Here is a 19,428-nt window from a genome sequence, read left to right as displayed (position 1 = left end):
TCTCATTATTTTCATTTGTTTCCAGAAACTTTAGGATTTCTTCCTTGATCTCATTATTAACCCATTTATTATTTAATAGCATTCTATTCAATCTCCATGAATTTGAGTGTTTTCGAGTTTTTTCCTTGAGGTTTGTTTCTAGTTTCAGTCCCTTGTGGTCAGAGAAAATGCTTGATATGATTTCAATTTTCTTGAACTTGGTGAGGCTTGTTTTGTGTCCTGTCGTGTGGTCTGTCTTTGCGAATGTTCTATGTGCATTTTTTTCCTTTAGGATGAAAAGATACATGTTTAAGTCCATTTGATCTAGTGCATTGCTCAAAGCCACAATATCCTTGTTGATATTTTGTTTGGAAGATCTATCCATTTTGACAGTGGGGTGTTAAAATCCCCTAGTATAAGTGTGTTGCTCTCTATATCTTTGTTGAAGTCCTCCAAGATTTTCCTATTATATTTGGGTCCTGCTATGACTGGTACCTATATGTTTACAATGTTTATGTCTTCTTGATGGATTCTTCCTTTGAGTGTTATGTGGTGCCCTTTTGTGTCTCTTTTTGTGGCCTTTGTTTTGAAGTCTATTTTGTGTGATGTATGTATCGGTACTCCAGCTTTTTTCCTTGTCCATTTGCTTGGAATATTTTTCCAACCCTCCACTTTCAGTCTGTGTAGGTCTTTTGTTCTGTGGTGTGTCTCTTTTAGGCAGCATATGTACAGGTCATCTTTTCTTATCCATTCAACTATCCTATGTCTTTTGATTGGAACACTTAATCCATTTACATTGAAGGTTATTATAGATAGGTACTTATTCATTGCCCTTCTACCCCCTTTGTACCTGTGTTCCTCTCTCTCTCTCACTCTTTTTCTTCCTCTTGTTAAAGCAGTCCCTTTAGCATATGTTGCAATGTTGGTTTGATAGAGGTGTGTTGTTTCAGCCTCCTTTTGTTTAGGAAACTCCTTATTTCACCTTCCATTGTAATTGAGAGCCTTGCTGGGTAGTCTTGGTTGCAAGCCTTTGCTTTTCATTACTCAGAATATTTCTTGCTATTCCCTTCTAGCTTGTAGTGTTTCTGTTGAGAAGTCAGCTGCTAGCCTTATCAGGGTTCCCTTGTATGTTACTTACTGTTTCTCCCTTGCTACCTTTAAGATTCTCTCTTTGTCTTGGAATTTTGCCATTTTAACTATGACATGTCTTGAAGTGGGCCTCTTTGGGTTCCTCTTGATTGAGACCCTCTGTGCTTCTTGGACTTGTGTGACTTTTTCTCTCATGAAATTAGGGAAGTTTTCCATCATTACTCTTTCAAACAGGTTTTTTATTCTTGGTGCTCTTCTTCTGGTATCCCTATTTTACGGATATTAATTACATTTCATGTTGTTCTGCAGTTCTCTTAACCCCCCTTCATTCTTTTTGAGTCTTTTTTCCTGTTCTTGCTCTTTTTGGGTTTTTTTCCTACCTTGTCCTCCAGCTCGCTGATCTGATCCTCTGCTTCATCTAGCCTGCTTTTGATTCCTTCTACTGTGTTCTTCAGTTCAGAAATTGTATTCTTCATTTCCTCTTGGCTCTTATTGATAGTTTCTATGTCTTTTTTCATGCTCCTGTAATTCACAGTAAGTTCCTTGTAATTTCCCTGTAGTTTTTGGTAATTCTCACTGAGCTCATTGAGCTTCCTTATAACCATTGTTTTGAACTCAATATCTGATAGTTGACTTGCCTCTATTTCTTTTAGCACTCTTTCTGAGGATTTCTCCTTTTCTTTTATTTGGGGGTTGTTTCCTTGTCTTGGCATTATTTGTGAGACTTTTCTTGTTTGCCTATGTTTCTTAAATTGACCTGTTTTGATCTCTGAGTTTGTGGTGTGAACTTCTATGGTGGGAGACCTGTGAGATTCAGTGGTACAGTCTCCTTGATCTCCTGAACTTGATGCTCTTGGGATGCCCTTTATGCCATTTATGTTGGGTCTCTGGATGTAATTGGGCTTTGATTGTTATTGGGGGTTTTTTTGGTGGGTCATTCCCTCCAGCTGGTTGACTGAGGGTCTCTCCTCCCACCCTGTCTTATATGCTGTTGTGCAGGTGCTGCCTGAACAAATCCACAAAGCCCAAGGAACAAACCCATCCTCGCAAAAATATCTGCCCCCAGAAATCCCACTATCAACAGCAGATGAACCAGCATTAATAAGGGTGTATGGAGATTAAGAGTATTATAAGAATGGAGAGAAATAAACAGTAATATAAAATCTGCTGACAATATGCACAAACTTGCTTGATAGGAAATGGGTGTTAAAAAGCTATTCAGGAAAGAAAACATCAGTAATCATGGGGAAGACCACAGTGGATTTCGTCTGGGAAGCCTCCAGTATTTACCACTGTTTTTTCTTTCTGGATCTGCCTCAGTGGTGTGAGTTGTTGACCCTGTCTGACCTTAGGCAGCCTGCTCCGAGACTGCACAGGATCTACTGTCTGTGGCTCTCTAGTTCAGTTGTTAATCTAATCACTCTGAACTCAGCAGTAGGCTCAAGCCACATAGGGTGGGGCAGAATCCCTCCTGGTGTTGGGGCTATTGCTTCTCCTCAGGCTGCTCTGCTTGGAGGGAAGTAGTCTGACTGGGCAGGATGGCTGCTGCCATAGGGGTCATGACTCAGCACCGGAATCCTGCTGGCTACCATCTCAGTTCTCTCTCCAAAGCTTCCATTCCCAGTGTCTCCTCAGGTGTCTCTATCCCACTCTGCCCTGCCTTTGTTGGATCCCTGGTTAAGTGGCTGCAAATGAAAATTTTTGTGTTAGACCTTTGAATGGCTCTTTGCGTCTCCAGCCATCCATCTCTGGCAGAGAGCAGCCCTGCCGCTCTTTGCCACTGGTTGTTATCTCTGTACTCTTTGGGCTGTGGGGCTCTAGGCTGGGGATCCCCAATTAGTGTTTAGACCCCAGACTTCTCAGGGAGATCTAACCAGTTGCTCAATTATCTGTCTAGCACTGCCACCAGTGGGTGCCCAGCCAGCCTTCTCGAGTCCCCACCGCACTCCTTACTAGTCAGTTTATGCTGAAGATGATTCTTCTGTCTGCCCTAGGTTATGAGGCTTCTCTCTCACTATTGTTCAGTTGTTTGTTCCAGGTGATTTCTCCACAGTTTAGTTGTAATTCCAGATTGGTCCTGGGAGGAGGTTAGTGTGGCTTCTTTTTACTCTGCTGTCTTGCCATTCTGGCAATAAAGATATAGTTAATGATGGATGTGTATGTAAGCAGTTCTACTCATATGCTTCGAACAAAGAAAAGAAAATATATGCACTTTGAGATAAAATTGGAGATATTTCAAATTATTAAAATTCTCCAAACTCTTGATAGTGTCCAGAATTTTTCTCATAATCCCAGTGGAAAATTCATTGTGTGTTATTGCCATTTAATTAAGACTGGTCACCATGGCTGGAGTGGTTCAGTGATTGAGCGCCAGCCTGAGAACCAAAGGGTCACTGGTTCGATTCCCAGTGCAGGGAACATCCTGGGTTGTGGGCCAGGTCCCCGGTAGGGGGCGTGTGAGATGCAATCACACAATGATATTTCTCTCCATCTCTTTCTCTCTCCCTTCCCGTTTCTAAAAATAAATAAATAAATAAAATCTTTTTAAAAGAAAGACAAGTTTCCTGCATTCCTGAATTTCAGTAAATAAAGGAATTTTTTTAGGATTATCTTTTAGGTTTTTTTGGCCGTATTATAATTTTATGTTTCTGCCAATTGTGCATTTGTTGTATATTAAATGCATTAGGTCTTAAATGGCTATTGTGAAGTGACTTGTAAATGAACATTTCTATAGGTAAATGTACTTGATGTCTAAAGCAATTAACTGACTTATAGACAATGTTTTGAAATGCAACTAAGTCATAAATGAGGAAACTAATTGTAATTGACTTGGAGACATTTAGCATGATCTAAAATCTGAACAATTAAATCCTAAGCAAGCTTGGATTTATCTTCATTGCCCTGTGTTTTCCTGTATAGTGAGTTTACAATGTAAATAGAGCAAAGGAAATCTCGTTAAAGAGATGCTGGTATGCAGTTCTTGTGGGAATGATTGTGATGGTTCAGGGCAGCTGCATTAGGCCACCAAATGTCTTTTTTCCATAGGATGAAAAGTATCTAACAAGGACGTAAAAGACTGCTTATATCAACTCCACCTGGCTCATATATTTAAGAGGGGGAGACAAATATTTCTTTAGAGAGAATTGATGCTGATGTGTAAACAAGTTCATTAGGGTGAATATCCATAAAGGAGCATAGGATTCTCTAGAAAGAGAGCCAGTCCAGGAAGGGGAGATTTCTGGAAACTATGTAGCAATGTTGACATTTCTGTGCACGTAGGGTGGGTTGGAGAGGTTGGAAGAAGCAGATTAACATGCATACAGAATTTGAGGGGAGAGGGCAGCTTATGTTATTGGGGATAAGTCAGGGCTATCTTGATGATCAGAATATATAAATTAGAATGTTGTGAAAATACTGACTTCTCAGTATCTAGTAAGTCCTGAGTAATAATATTCATAAAAACACAAACAACCCTGGCTGGTGTGGCTCAGTGGATTGAGCGCTGGCCTGCAAACCAAAGGGACACTGGTTTAATTCCCAGTCAGGGCACGTGCCTGGGTTGCGGGCCTGGTTCCCAGTAGGGGGTGCGTGAGAAACAACCACACATTGATGTTTCTCTCCCTCTCTTTCTCCCTCCCTTCCTTTCTCTCTAAAAATAAATAAATAAAATCTTTAAAAAAATAAAAACACAAATAAATGTAACCAAGGATGAATGGCATATTGTATGTGTAGATAGTGGGTTAGAGCTTATTTTAAAATTGTCTTTTTCTTGTCTTTTTTCCAGATATGGATCAACTCATAAACAACTTGGAGGTCCAACTTAATTCAGAAGGTGGCTCCATGCATGTATTCAAACAGGTCAGTTGTCAGGAAAAAGAGATACTAATATTGTACCATAATAGTGTTGAGTACCTCATAATCATTATTGAGCTGAAGATCATTTTTCTTTCTAACAACATGTTGAGGACTGAGAAAGGGTGAAGAAAGGGAGGTTTCCAAAAAGTACATGAATGCTTGGGTTTCAGATTCAAATAGTAGATCTGGCCTAAATAAACAACCTCTGGGATCAAGTCAATAAGGGCTTGGTATAGAATAGCAACCATTTATCTAGCACTATTTCATATTTCAGGCACTCTGAAGAGTAAATGCATTGTCTTATTTCATCTTCACAATAACTCTGTTGGATAGTGTATTTGACAGGGTTCTTAGAGAAGCAGAACCAACAGAATGTGTATATCTCAATATTTCCCTCTCTTGATAGATAGGGAGCTATAGATGTATATCTGTATATTTAAAACAAAATTCTTCCTTTCTATCTATCTATCTATCTATCTATCTGTCTATCATCTATCATCTATTGCATATTTACCTGAAGGGAAAGAGACAGATTTTAAGGAATTGGCTCACATGACTATAGAATCCTAGTGAATCCAAAATCTAATGGGTAGGGCCTGACTGGTGTGGCTCAGTGTGTTGGGCATCCTCCTGCAAACCAAAAAGGTTGCCTGTCTGATTCCTGGTCAGGGCACATGCCTGGGCTGTGGGCCAGGTTCCTGGTTGGGGGCATGTGAGTGGCAACCAATTGATGTTTCTCTTGTGCATCGATGTTTTTCTCCCTCCCTTCACCTCTCTCTAAAAATAAATAAAATCTTAAAAAAATAAATCTAATGGGTAGGCTGGAGAGCTAAAGCAAAGTTGCAGTTTCAATTCAAGGGCAGTCTGCTGAAAGCATTCTTTCTTGCTAAAGGAAGTCAATCTTTATTTATTAAGGCCTTCAAGTGATTGGATGAAGGCAACCCGTATTATGAAGGGTGATCTGCTTTATTTAAAGTCTGATGATTTAAATATTAATGTTACTCCAAAATACACTTTCACTGAAACACTCAGAATAACATTTGATCAAATATCTTAGCACTGTGGCCCAGCCAAGTTGACATGTAAAATTAACCATCACAGATAGGTATTCTTTGGGGGGGGGGTACAGTGAATGTTATTGATGATACCTAACAAGGTAGGGCTCCCTAAGCCCCTCCCCTCTTCAGGGGATCTAAGATGGAAACTGGAGGTCAAAATATTCTCAGTGTGCTGGGAGATCGATTTGGGGTGAGGACTCCCCGGCGGCTGAGGGCCTCTCTTCCTGTTTCTGGGGCTGAGGTCCAGGGGCTCTTACTCCTTGGAGGCCATGTGGACCATAAGGTTCACCACCCTGTTGCTGTCGACAAATTCATTGTCATACCAGGCAATGAGCTTGACAAAGTGGTCAGTGAGGGCAATGCCAGCCTCGGCATTGAAAGTGGAGGAGTGGGTATCACTGTTAAAGTCGAAGGGGACAACCTGGTCCTCAGTATAGCCCAGGATGCTCTTGACAGGGCCCTCTGCTGCCTGCTTCACTACCTTATTGATGTCACTGTATTTGGCAGATTTCTCCAGGTGACAGGTCAGATCCACAACCGACTCATTGGGGATGGGGACATGGAAGGCCATGCCAGTGAGCTTCCCATTCAGTTCAAGAATGACCTGGCCCACAGTGCCAGTAGAAGCAGGGATGGTGTTCTGGGTGGCAATGATGGCATGAACTGTGGTCATGAGTCCCTCCACGAAGCCAAAGTTGACATGGATGACCTTGGCCAGAGGGTTCAAGCAGTTGGTGGTGCATGAGGTGTTGCTGACAATCTTCATGGAGTTGTCATACTTGTCATGTATGGCAAGTATGACAACTTGCCATACATGACAAACCCATCACAAACATGGGGGCATCTGCAGAAGGGGCAGAGATGATGACCCTCTTGGCTCCACCCTTCAAGTGAGCCCCAGACTTCTCTAAGGCAGTGAAGACACCAGTAGGCTCCACAATATTCAGCAACAGCATTACCCCATTTGCTGTTGGTGGGATCTCGCTCCTGGAATTTGGAGATAGACTTTCCGTTGATGACAAACTTCCCGTTCTCAGCCTTGACTGTGTCTTTGAACTTGCCAAGAGTATAATCATACTGGAACATGTAGACTATATAGTTGAGGCCAATGAAAGGATCATTGATGGTGACAACATCCAGTTTGCTAGAGTAAAAAGCAGCCCTGGTGACTAGGGGCCCAATATGGCCAACTCTGTTCACGCCAACCTTCACCATCATGTCTCGGATGAGTCTGGCACTGCACAGGAAGATGTGGCTGTTAGACAGGAGGAGCAGAGAGCCACAGATAGGTATTTTTGATGTTCCAGTTTTACAGATAAGAAAATTATGAACTTAGACACTCCGAGTACAATGATTTAAAACAGATCATGTTTTCTATAACCAGGTACTCTGTGTTAGATGCAGAAGTCACATTTTGCTCAGAGTTGAGTTGTAAAGTCATTGCATAAGTAAAACCCAAATACAGTAAAAAATACCCTTGAAAAGCTCTTAAATTCCTTATAAAATTAAGTATATGGTTTTGTATATTCAATACTGATTCTTTTTTTTTTTTTTTTTTTTACTTAAGTCACCAAAGCATCTGGCTTACATTAACAGTCATATTTTACAAAAAATGTTTTTTAATCATTAAATATTTTGCTCTTGGTGTACAATTGAATTTAAGTTGCATGTGCATATGTTAAGATGCCTTTGTACTGTTTTAATGATATTAAACCCAATTTAATGTCTTGTTTATCTTATTTGTGACTGTTAACATTTAGGGACTATTAACACATCAAAATGTGCTAATTGTTGCAGCACATCTGCTGTTTGCTGGTTCTTAGTCATAGTTAATACTAAAAGGAGGCTGAGTATAAGTGTTACATAAAATCTGTTGGACGTGTAATTTAAAAACACTCAATGAGACTTCTGGCCCAGATAGAGGCATAGGTAGATATGCTTTGACTCACCACACAGCCAAAAGAACAACAACAACAAATTTAAAAACAAAAGCAACCAGGACTGCCAAAAAATCAAACTGTATGAAAGTCTGGCAGCCAAGGAGTTAAAGAAGAAACATTCATCCAGACTGATAGGAGGGGTGGAGATGGGCAGTGGGGGCAGAGAGGACACATACCAAGGCAGTGGGTGGAGAACTGGGCAGATGAGGCAGCGGCTGGAAGTCCCATATTTGCATGCGGATAAACTGGGATGAACAACTGGGGAGCAATACAGACTGTGCAACCCAGGGCTCCAGAATGGGAAAAGAAAGCCTCAAAACCTCTGGCTGTAAAATTCTGTGGGGGTTGTGAAGGTGGCAGAAACTCCCAGCCTCACAGGAGAGTTTGTGGGAGATGCCCATGAGGTCCTAGAACATACATAAGCCCACCCACCTGGGAACCAGCACCAGAGGCCCATATTGCTTGTAGGTAGCAGGGAAAGTTACTGAATGCCTGCAGAGCCGAGCAAGCTGCATTGTTCCCTTTCTGACCCCTCTTCCACATACAGCATCACAACACAGCGATCTGGGTTGCCGCACCCTGGCGAATACCTAAGGCTCTGCCTCTTACAATGGAACAGGTGTGCTGAGACAAAGAAATATGACCCAAATGAAAGAACACATCACAACTACAGAAAAAAAACTAAGCAATGAAGAGATAGCTAACCTATCACATGCAGAATTTAAAACACTGGTAAACATGACTCTCAAGGAAATGGTTGCAAAATAGAAGAAAAAGTGAAGGCGATGTAAAGTGCAATGAGGAAAAATTTACAGGGAACCAACAGTGAAGGGAAGGAAACTGGAACTCAAATCAGTGATTTGCAACAGAAGGAAGAAATGAACATTCAATGGGAACAGAATAAAGAAAGAAGAATTCAAAAAAATGAGAGGCTGAGGAACCTCCAGGACAACTTTATTTTTTATTTTTTAAAAAATTATTTATTAATTTCAGAGGAGAGAGGAAGGAAGAGAGAGACATTCATTGATTGATTCTCATATGTGCCCTGACTGGGGATCAAACCTGCAACCTTGGCATATCAGGACAATGCTCTAAGCAACTGAGCTACCCAGGCAAGGCTTCTCCAGGACAACTTTAAACGTTCAACCATCCGAATCATAGGGGTGCCACAAGGGGAAGAGGAAGAGCAAGAAATTGAAAACTTATTTGAACAAATAATGAAAGAGAACTTCCCCAATCTGGCAAAGGAAATAGACTTCGAGGAAGTCCAGGAAGCTCAGAGAGTCCCAAGGATGTTGGACCCAATGAAGCTCACACCAAGGCACATCATAATTGCAGTACTCATGATGAAAGATAAGGAGAGAATCTGAAAAGCAGCAAGAGAAAAGAAGACAGTTACCTACAAAGAAGTTCCCATAAGATTATCAGCTGATTCCTGAAAAGAAAACTTGCAGGCAAGAAGGGGCTGGAAAGAAGTATTCCAAGTCATGAAAGGCAAGGACCTACATACAAGATTACTGTATCCAGCAAAGCTATCATTTAGAATAAAAGGGCAGATAAAGTGCTTCTCAGATAAGGTCAAGTTAAAGTTCATCATCACCAAGCCCTTATTATATGAAATGTTAAAGGGACTTATCTAAGGAAAAGAGGAAGATCAAAAATATGAACAGTAAAATGACAACAAGCTCACAACTATCAACAACTTAATCTAAAAAAAACAAAAACAAAAACAAACTAAGCAAATAGGTAGAACAGGAACAGATTCACAGAAATGGAGATCACATGGATGGTTATCAGCAGGAAGGGGGAGGGGGAAAATAGGAGAAAAGCTACAGAGAATAAGAAGCATAAATGGTAGGTACAAAATAGACAGGGGGAAGTTAAGAATGGTATAGGAAATGGAGAAGCTGAAGAACTCATATATACAACCCATGGACATGAACTAAGGGGTGGGGAGAATGCTGCTGGGAGGGGGTGCAGGATGGAGGGGAATAAAGGGGAGAAAAATGGGACAACTGTAATAGCATAATCAATAAAATGTACTTAAAAATAAAAATACTCAGTGAAATGTTGTCAAGCATGCATAGCTACCTTATTTTTAAATCTCTGTATACTTATATACAGTTCCAAAATGCTTTTTTTTAGCCCTTGAGCTGTTGACTATTTAAAAAAAAAATTATTGTTATTCAATTATAGTTGTCTGCATTTTCTCCCCATCTCTCCACCCCACCCCAGGCAAACCCACCTCCCTCCCTTGCTTCCACCCTCCTCCTTGGTTTTGTCCATGTGTCCTTTGCAGTAGTTCCTGAAAACACTTCCCCCCCATTGTCCTTTCCCCCTCCCGTCTGGCTATTGTTAGATTGTTCTTAACTTCAATGTCTCTGGTAATATTTTGTTTGCTTTTTTCTTCTGTTGATTATGTTCCAGTTAAAGGTGAGATCATATAATATTTGCCCTCACCGCCTGGCTTATTTCACTTAGCATAATGCTCTCCAGTTCCATCCATGCTGTTGCAAAGGATATAAGCTTCTTCTTTCTCTCTGCTGCGTAGAATCCATTCTGTAAATGTACCATAGTTTTTTGACCTACTCATTTGCTGATGGGCACTTAGGTTGCTTCCAGTACTTGACTATTGTAAATTGTGCTGCTATGAACATTGGGGTGCACAGGTTCTTTTGGATTGGTGTTTCAGGGTTCTTAGGGTATAATCCCAGCAGTGGAATTGCTGGGTCAAAGGGCAGTTCCATTTTTAGTTTTCTGAGGAAATTCCATACTGTTTTCCACAGTGGCCTCACTAGTCTGCATTCCCACCAACAATGCTTTTTTATGTGTTGTTTACATTTACTAAGTTTCCAGAATTTGAAACACTTTGAAATTGGTTCAACGTGCAGAAATTCTGGACAGTAAATGACGTAAGCAATTGTTTTTTGTTTCTTGGCATTTCCCAGATACTTTGGTTTTAGTAAAGCAAATGTGCTTGTGTTACATGGCCAGAGAACACTGGTCATGTCCCAGGGGACAAAGACCCAGAGCTTGTATTCTATAGCAGTACAATGCTGATAACATCCTACTGACCAGAAGCTTCCTGGTTTGGTCTGTATGATTTGTTTACATCATGAGGTTGGATTGTTGGGTGTCTTTCTAGGTCAGTACATGTATGCTGCTCCCCCTTCTTTGAATTCTTACATCGCCATACCATACAATGAGTGCTCACTTGGTTGTCAGCTGCCCTTTGTTCCTAGTTTCTGATTATTTCCTGAAAGTACAACTTTTTGGACCAAGTGTATGAGCAGCTTTAGGATTCATGTTGTACTACATATGTCTTTCCCCTTCCAATGTGTTATTGTTAATATGTATTTTGATATATATTTTTATGGTCTCATTCTCTCTCTCCCCTTCTTTCTTTCATTCCTTACTTTTAAAAGTAATTTGCATCAAGAAATTCACCCCTAAATAATTCAGCATGCATCACCTACAACCGATGACTTTCTCGTACATAACTAGACCAACATTATTACAACAAGAAAATTAATAATATCTCTATAATATTAAATACTTGGGTCATTCATTTCTAAAAGGTTCTTAGTGATACCTTTTCCTATGCTGTTCTTTCTGCCTGACATGCGCTTCAGTCAGTCTCATTTACCAAATCCCACACTTTCCTTAAGAGTCCAAATTCCAATTTCATTTCTTCCATACAATTTTCACTTATAGCCCCAACTCTCACTGATCTCTAGTACATTTGAGGTCCTGTAATGCTTAAGTATCTGTATCAGTCACTTATGTGGCTCTGCTTATTACATGTTCTCTAATTGTCAACTGTTTCAGGTAAATATATCTTCTTTCACACAGTGGTATTCTGTTTCCCAAACTTTAATTAGTTAAGTGTCACTTTCACAATTTTTGCTGTATCCTTATCAATATTAGTTATCTACTTTTTAAAAATTAGCTCACATAAAAATAAAAAAATACCTATATTGTTTTGTCTTAAGCAAACTAGAGAATTAGGGTTTGATGTGCAGTATTATTTTCCTAGGGCTACTGCAACAAATTACCACAATTTGAGTAGCTTAAAACAACTGAAATCTATTATCTTAAAGTTCTAGAGGAGAAATCCAAAATCAAGGTGTTAATATCATAAACTCTCTTGAGACTCTAGGGATGAATCTGTTCCTTCCCTCTTCTAACTTCTGGTGGATGCGTTTGTTCTTTGACTTGTGGCATGAGAACTCCAATATCTGCCTGTGCCTTCACATCACTTTCTTCTCTGTGTCTCTGTGTGTTTGTCCTCTTTGTGCCTCTTTTAAGGACACTTGTCATTGAATTTAAGTCCCACCCAAAAAATCCAGGATGATCTCCTCAAGATCTTTAGCTTAATTATATCTACTAATAAGGTAACATTTATGGGTTCTGAGGATTAGGACATGGACATCTTTTTCTGAAACATGAGCTCACTACAATGTGTTATATATGTATTTTTTCTAATATATAATAAAGAAATATGAGGTCTGTCCAGAAAAATTGCAGTCATTCTTAATATAATGAGAACTGTTTACGAGACATTAATGTAACCTGACAGCCAAGGAGAATGGACTGGAATGCACATGTGTGAAAAATGACAACTTCGCTGTACTAGTCAGTGGGGGCAGTAGATGCTATTGAGTGAGTATGTGTACTGTGTGGTCATCACATTCAAAATGACTGAGCGAGGAGAGCAACAAATCTGCATCAACTTTTGCATTAAGCTTGAACATTCTTCCATGGAAACTGTTTGGATGATTCAGAAGGGCAACTGGTGATTGGCAGCTTCATCACTACAACATGCCCACTCGTGCATCATGTTTTGTGCAGAGTTTTTTGGTGAAACATTGAATCACCCAGGTGACTCAGCCCCTATAGCCCAGATTTGGTGCCCTGTGACTTCTGACTTTTCTCAAAACTAAAATGACCTTTGAAAGGAAAGAGATTTCAGACTGTTGATGAGATTCCGGAAAATATGACGGGGCAGCTGATGGCAATTGGGAGAACTGTGTGAGGTCCCAAGGTGCCTACTTTCAAGGGGACTGAGGCATCATTGTCCTGTGTACAGTGTTTCTTGTATCTTTTATCTTCTTCAATAAATGTCTCTTTTCATATTACATGGCTAGATACCTTCTGGACAGATCTTGTATATAACAATTTCAATAAAATAACTTATCCATGTATCACCTAAAAACAATCTTAGGTGCCTTGAAGAATACAAAATGTTTCATCTTATTATTTTTCATATTTTCCATAGTTTCATACTAGCTAATAATATTCCCGTATTTTTATGGTAGATACTAATTAAATACCCAATGAATTAATATACACATACATTTATATACATGCATATATACACACATATATACATATGTACATTTGTAACCTCATTTTGCCTGGATGTGGCTGCTACTATGCTTGACACTTTTCTCCCAGTCCCTTAAGATTGCTTAGTTTATTAGTTTATATAAATTAATGAATTCTTTTGATTTATAGTACTCCCATTTCCTAATACTATCGAGATGGTGATATAAGATTTTAAGTTAGTCTAGGTTTAGATTATGTCTAGCTTTCTAGTAATATCCATCTCCATCTCTTTTCTCTAATACCCAAATACTTGATGTCTTAATTAGAGAAAGACTGTAGTTTCAGAGGGTTAAATTGACTTTTTGTCTTAAACAATGAATGTGCACATATGTGTGTGTATGTGCATATATGTGCATGCAAGGATGAAAGTGATTAGTCTAAATTCAGAGTGAAGCTAGAAGATATCTTTGTACAAAACCAGTTTTCCTATTTCTTTTTGGGAGTAGCCTGGGCTTCATCGTATACCATGACAATGCCCCTTTCTCTCCTTTACAACTACTGTGCTGTTTAAAGTACATTGTTATTCCATTTTCTTCCTAGTCTTGCCTTCCCTCTTTCAAGCTGTAAATTAAAGCTATTTTTCAACAATGGATTTCCCTGACCCTCCATTTCCAAGGGCCTTTCTAAAGACTGAAAGTGAAGGGGTGGAAAAAATATTCCATGCAAACAGAAATGCAAAAAAAAAAGCTAAAGTAGCAATACTTATTGCAGAAAAATAGACTTCAGAACAATTACCATAACAAGAGATTAAGACGGTCACTATATAATACTAAGGGGATCAATCAAACAAGTGGATACAACCCTTGTAAACATTTATGCACCCAACATGGGAGAACCTAAATATATACAGAAAATCTTGATGGACTTTAAAAAGGAGATCAGCAGCATTACAGTCATAGTAGGGGATTTTAATACCCCATTGACATCAATGGATAGACTTTCCAGATCAAAAATTAACAAGGAAAGAGGAACCTTAAATAACATTCTGGATCAGATGGATTTAGTTGATATTTACCGAACATTTCATTCCAAAGCAGCCGAATATACATTCATCTCAAGTGCACATGGAAAATTCTCAAACATAGACTGCATGTTAACACAAAATAAGCCTTAATAAATTCAAGAAGATTAAAATCATATTAAGGATCTTCTCTGACTATAATGGCATGAAACTAAAAATCAATATCAGTTTTAAAAAATGAAGAACATTCATTCATACACATGGAGGCTACATAGCATGTTATGAAATAATGCATGGGTTAACAAAGAGATCAAGGGAGAAATCAAAAAGTATCTGGAAACAAATGAAAATGAAAATGAGCACACAACTCAATCTATGGGACACAGTGAAGTAAGTCCTGAGAGGGAAGTTTATAGCATTACAGGCCTAACTCAAGAAGCAAGAAAATTTTCAAATACCCTAACCCTAAACCCAAAAGAACTAGAAAAAAAAAAAAAAAACAAAGTCCAAAATAAGTAGAAGAAAGGAAATAATAAAGATTAGAGTGTAAATAAATGACAGAGGGACTAAAAAACAATACAAAAGGTCAATGAAACCAAGAGCCAGTTCTTTGAAAAGATGAAAAAGTATGATGAACCTCTAACCAGACTCATCAAGAAAAATAAAAGTGAGAGGACCCGAATAAATGAAATCAGAAGTGAAGAGAAGTAACAATGGACACCACAGAAATACAAAGGATTGCAACAAAATACTATGAACAACTATATATGCCAACAAATTGGAAAATCTGGGAAAAATGAATAAATCCTTAGAATCATACAGTCTTCCAAAATTGAATCAAGGAGAATCAATATACCTGAATAGACAGATTACAACTAATAAAATTGATGCAATAATTTAAAAACTCCTAGCAAATAAAAGGCTTGGACTGGACTTTTAAAATTCAGAGGTGAATTTCACCAAACATTCAAAAAAGAACTAATACCTAACCTTTTCAAACTATTCCGGAAAATTCAAGAGGAAGGAAGACTTCCAAGCTCTCTTTATGAGGCCAGCACTATCCTAATTCCAAAACCAGATAGACACTAAAAAGAAATAAAATTATAGGCCAATATTCTTGATGAACATAGATGCTAAAATCCTCAAGAAAATATTAGCAAACTGGGTCCCGCAATAAATTAAAAATATTATACACCTTAATCAAATTGGATTTATTCTGGGGATGCAAGTTGGTAAACTATTCATAAATCAATAAATGTGATACACCACATAAACAAAATGAATAAAAATCACATGATCATATCAATAGGTGAAGAAAAAACATTTGCTAAAATCCAGCTTGCATTTATGATAAAAACTCTCAGCAAAGTGGTAGTAGAGAGATCATATGTCAAAATAAGAAAGGCCATATATGACAAATTCACAGCTAACATCATACTCAAAAGGTAAAAACTAAAAACATTTTCCTTAAGATCAAGAACGTGATATGGATGTCCACTTTCAACATTCTTATTCAACATAGTACTAGAAGTAATAGCCACAGCATTCAGAAAAAAAGAAGAAATAAAAGGCATACAAATTGGGAGGGAGGAAGTAAAACTGTCATTATTCACAGATGACATGATAATGTACATAGAAAACACTAAAGACTCCATCAAAAAACTACTAGATCTAGTAAATGAATTCAGCAAAGTAACAGGATACAAAATTAATAATCAGAAATTGGTAGTTTTTCTACACAACAATATTGAACTAACAGAAGAGAAATTAAGAAAACAATTCCATTTCCTTTTGCAAAAAAATAAAAATAAGATACCTAGGAATAAATTTAACCAAGGTGGTAAAAGTTTTATACTCTGAAAATTATAGTTTTGAGGAAAGAAATTAAAGAAGATACAAATAAGTGGAAGCATATATCATGTTCATGAACTGGAAGAATTAATAAATAAAATGTTCCTACTATCCAAAGCAATCTATACGTTCAATGTAATTCCTATCAAAATACCAATGGTGTTGTTGTTTAATAAATAAAATGTTCCTACTATCCAAAGCAATCTATACGTTCAATGTAATTCCTATCAAAATACCAATGGTGTTGCCCTGGCTGGTGTGGCTCAGTGGATTGAGCACTGGCCTGCGAACCAAAGGGTCACTGGTTCAATTCCCAGTCAGGGCACATGCCTGGTTGTGGACCAGGTCCCTGGTAGGGACCCATGGGAGGCAACCACACATTGATGTTTGTATCTCTCTCTCTCTTCCTCCCTTTCCCTTTCTCTAAAAATAAATAAATAAAATCTTAAAAAAAGAAAAGAAAAGAAATACCAATGGTGTCTTTAACAGAACTAGAACAAATAATCCAGAAATTTATATGGAACCACAAAAGACCTGAAGTAACCTCAGAAATCTTAAGAAAGGATAACAAAATTGAAGGTGTCATGTTACCTGATATCAAACTATACTACAAGGCCATAGTAATCAAAACAGCATGGCACTAGAGCATTTGAAAGTTGCTTCCTGGCCCTCATTATCAGTTTGGCTTAAAGAAACTCTTATCAAAATTCTCAAAAGAAACCAGCATGGTGCTCATATAAAAACAGATATAAATCAATGGAACAGAATAGAGAGGTCAGAAATAAATACATCTTGGTCACTTGGTCGCTTATATGGTCACTTAATATTTGACAAAAGAGGCAAGAACGTACAATGGGATAAAGACAGTCTATTCAATAAATAGTAATGGGAAAATTGGACAGATACATGCAAAAAATGAGACTAGTCCATCTTCTTACAACATACACAAAAATAAACTCAAAATGGGTTAAATGATTGAACCCATAAAACTCTTAGAAGAGAACCCAGGCAGTAAAATCTCAGACATTTCTCATAGCAATATTTTTAATATATCTCCACAGACAAGAAAAATAAAGGAAACAATAAACAAATGGGCCTATGTCAAATTAAAAAAGTTTTGCACAGCAAAGGAAATCATCAACAAAATGAAAAGACAACCTACTGAATGGGAGAAGATATTCACCAATGATACATCTGATAAAGGGTTAATATCCAAAATTTATTTTAAAAAAGACAACACCAGTGCAGACAGTAAAACAATCAATGGTTCCTGAGGATGGGATTGGGGAAGAGGAATGAATGGAAGAATTTTTAGGGCAGTGAAAATACTCTGCTGTTGTAATGATGGATACATGTCATACATTTGTCGAAACCCAACAGCAAGAGTGAAGCCCAATGTAAACTGGACTTTGCAGGGAGGCTGTGCATGTATGGGGATAGGGGATATATGTGAAATTGCTGTATCATCTCAATTTGTTGTGACCCTAAAACTAATCTAAAAATAAACTCATTAAAATTTTTTTTAAAAGACAACACCAGAAAAATTAGCAATCCAATTAAAAATGGACAGAAGACCTGAATAGATACTTCTCCAAGGAAGAGATATAGATGGCCAATAAACATATGAAAAGTTTGTCAACATCACTAATCATCAGACGAATGCAAATCAAAATGACCATGAGATACTATCTCACACCTGTCAGAATGGGTATCATCAATAAACCAACAAACAATAAGTGTTTGCGAGGATGTGAAGAAAAGGCAACCCTCATGCAGTGTTGGTGGGACCACTACTGAAAAAAGTGTGGAGGTTTTTCAAAAAGTTAAAAATGGAATTGCCTTTTGATCCAGTGATTCCACTGCTGGGAATACTCACACAAACCTGAAACACTAATTTGAAAGAATATATGTACTATGTTCATTACAGCATTTACAATAGCCAAGATTTGGAAACAGCCCAAGTGCCCATCAGTAGATGAGTGGATTAAAAAGCTGAGGTACATTTTCACAATGGAATACTACTCAGCTGTAAAAAAGAATGAAATCTTACCTTTTGTGATAGCATGGATGGACCTGGAGGATATTAGGCTAAGTGAAATAAGTCAGTCAGAGCAAGACAAATACCATATGATTTCACTTATATGTGGAATCTAATGAACAAAATAAAGCAAACAAAATAGAAACAGACTAATAGATACAAAGAACAGACTGACAGCTATCAGAGGGGAGGGGGCTTGGGAGGCTTGATGAAAAAGGTAAAGAGATTAAGCAGTACAAATTGGTATTTACAGAATTGCCACAGAGATGTGGATTGCAGCTCAGGGAAGGTAGACAGTAGTATCATGATGAATCTGTGCACGGCCAGGCTGATAATTGAGGCAGCTGTCTGACCACTCTGTAAAGTACATGATTTTCTAACTACTTTGCTGTACTTCTGAAACTAATGCTGAATAATATTGACTGTAAACTGTAATTGAAAAATAAAAAAGAAAGCCAAAACATATTCATCAAAACTCTAGGGCTGAAAACTCACCTCTTACATCTTGTCTTCTTCAGAACCCTTAAGTAAATTAAGCTATGTACAAAGATCAGGTAAGGCAGATCGTGTGTTTTTTTTTTTTTTAAATAAGGATACTTATATTGAAAATATGGAAGAAGTCAGACTGTATATCAGAATTCTTATTAAAATTATTTTGACCATATTAAAAAGAGAATTCTCAGTACACACAAAAATTACTCACTATAGTAATGTGTAGATATGAGATATTTGTCTTATTATGTCTTCAGGATACAAAGCAAGAAAGAGTAAGGTTAACCTTAAGAGATGCTTTCAAACATGAGGAAACTCACTTGCTGAATTCAACATTCACAAGCCAGAAAATCCTTGAAACAGGCTGAATTCACTTAAGTATAATAACCAGTACACATGAGTGATAGGTACAGAAGGAAATATGTGATGATATGCTTTCACGAAGTTATTATTATGACATAGTCAAGATAGCAGACTAAGTAAACTCTGAGGTCAACTTCTGTGATCACATAAAAATTACAATTAAATAATAAAACAACAATCACTGAGAGCCACCTGAAGACTGGCTGAATAGAATTTCAAAAGGAAGGGGAAGGATATAAAGAATTCATGTTGAGACAGGTAGGAGGGGTGGAGATGTGGACCAGGCAGGTGTGGTGATTAAGAAATGGGAGGGATATTTCAGGTTTGGAAGTTCTTTCTGAGGAGTGAAAAGTCCCAACCCCAGCCCAGGGCACCAGTGCCAAGAAGAGCAGTCTCCATAACATTTTGCTGTGA

General features: G+C 38.1%; 1 protein-coding gene across 2 annotated transcripts in view; it reads left to right on the top strand.

Annotated features, from left to right (window-relative positions):
* The window catches only part of KLF8 (KLF transcription factor 8), a 122,822-nt gene that overhangs the window by 67,045 nt on the left and 36,349 nt on the right, over positions 1-19,428 (top strand). For both annotated transcript variants that reach the window (XM_024564373.4, XM_024564372.3), the window contains exon 2: positions 4,853-4,926. In XM_024564373.4, coding sequence (XP_024420141.2) covers positions 4,855-4,926 — 72 coding nt within the window. In that variant the 5' untranslated portion in view covers positions 4,853-4,854. The remainder of the gene's footprint in view (positions 1-4,852; positions 4,927-19,428) is intronic.

Source organism: Desmodus rotundus, chromosome X (assembly GCF_022682495.2).
Source record: "Desmodus rotundus isolate HL8 chromosome X, HLdesRot8A.1, whole genome shotgun sequence".
Classification (NCBI taxonomy): Eukaryota; Metazoa; Chordata; class Mammalia; order Chiroptera; family Phyllostomidae; genus Desmodus; species Desmodus rotundus.
The sequence above is the reverse complement of the archived record's forward strand: the minus strand, read 5'-3'. Positions and strand labels throughout refer to the sequence as shown.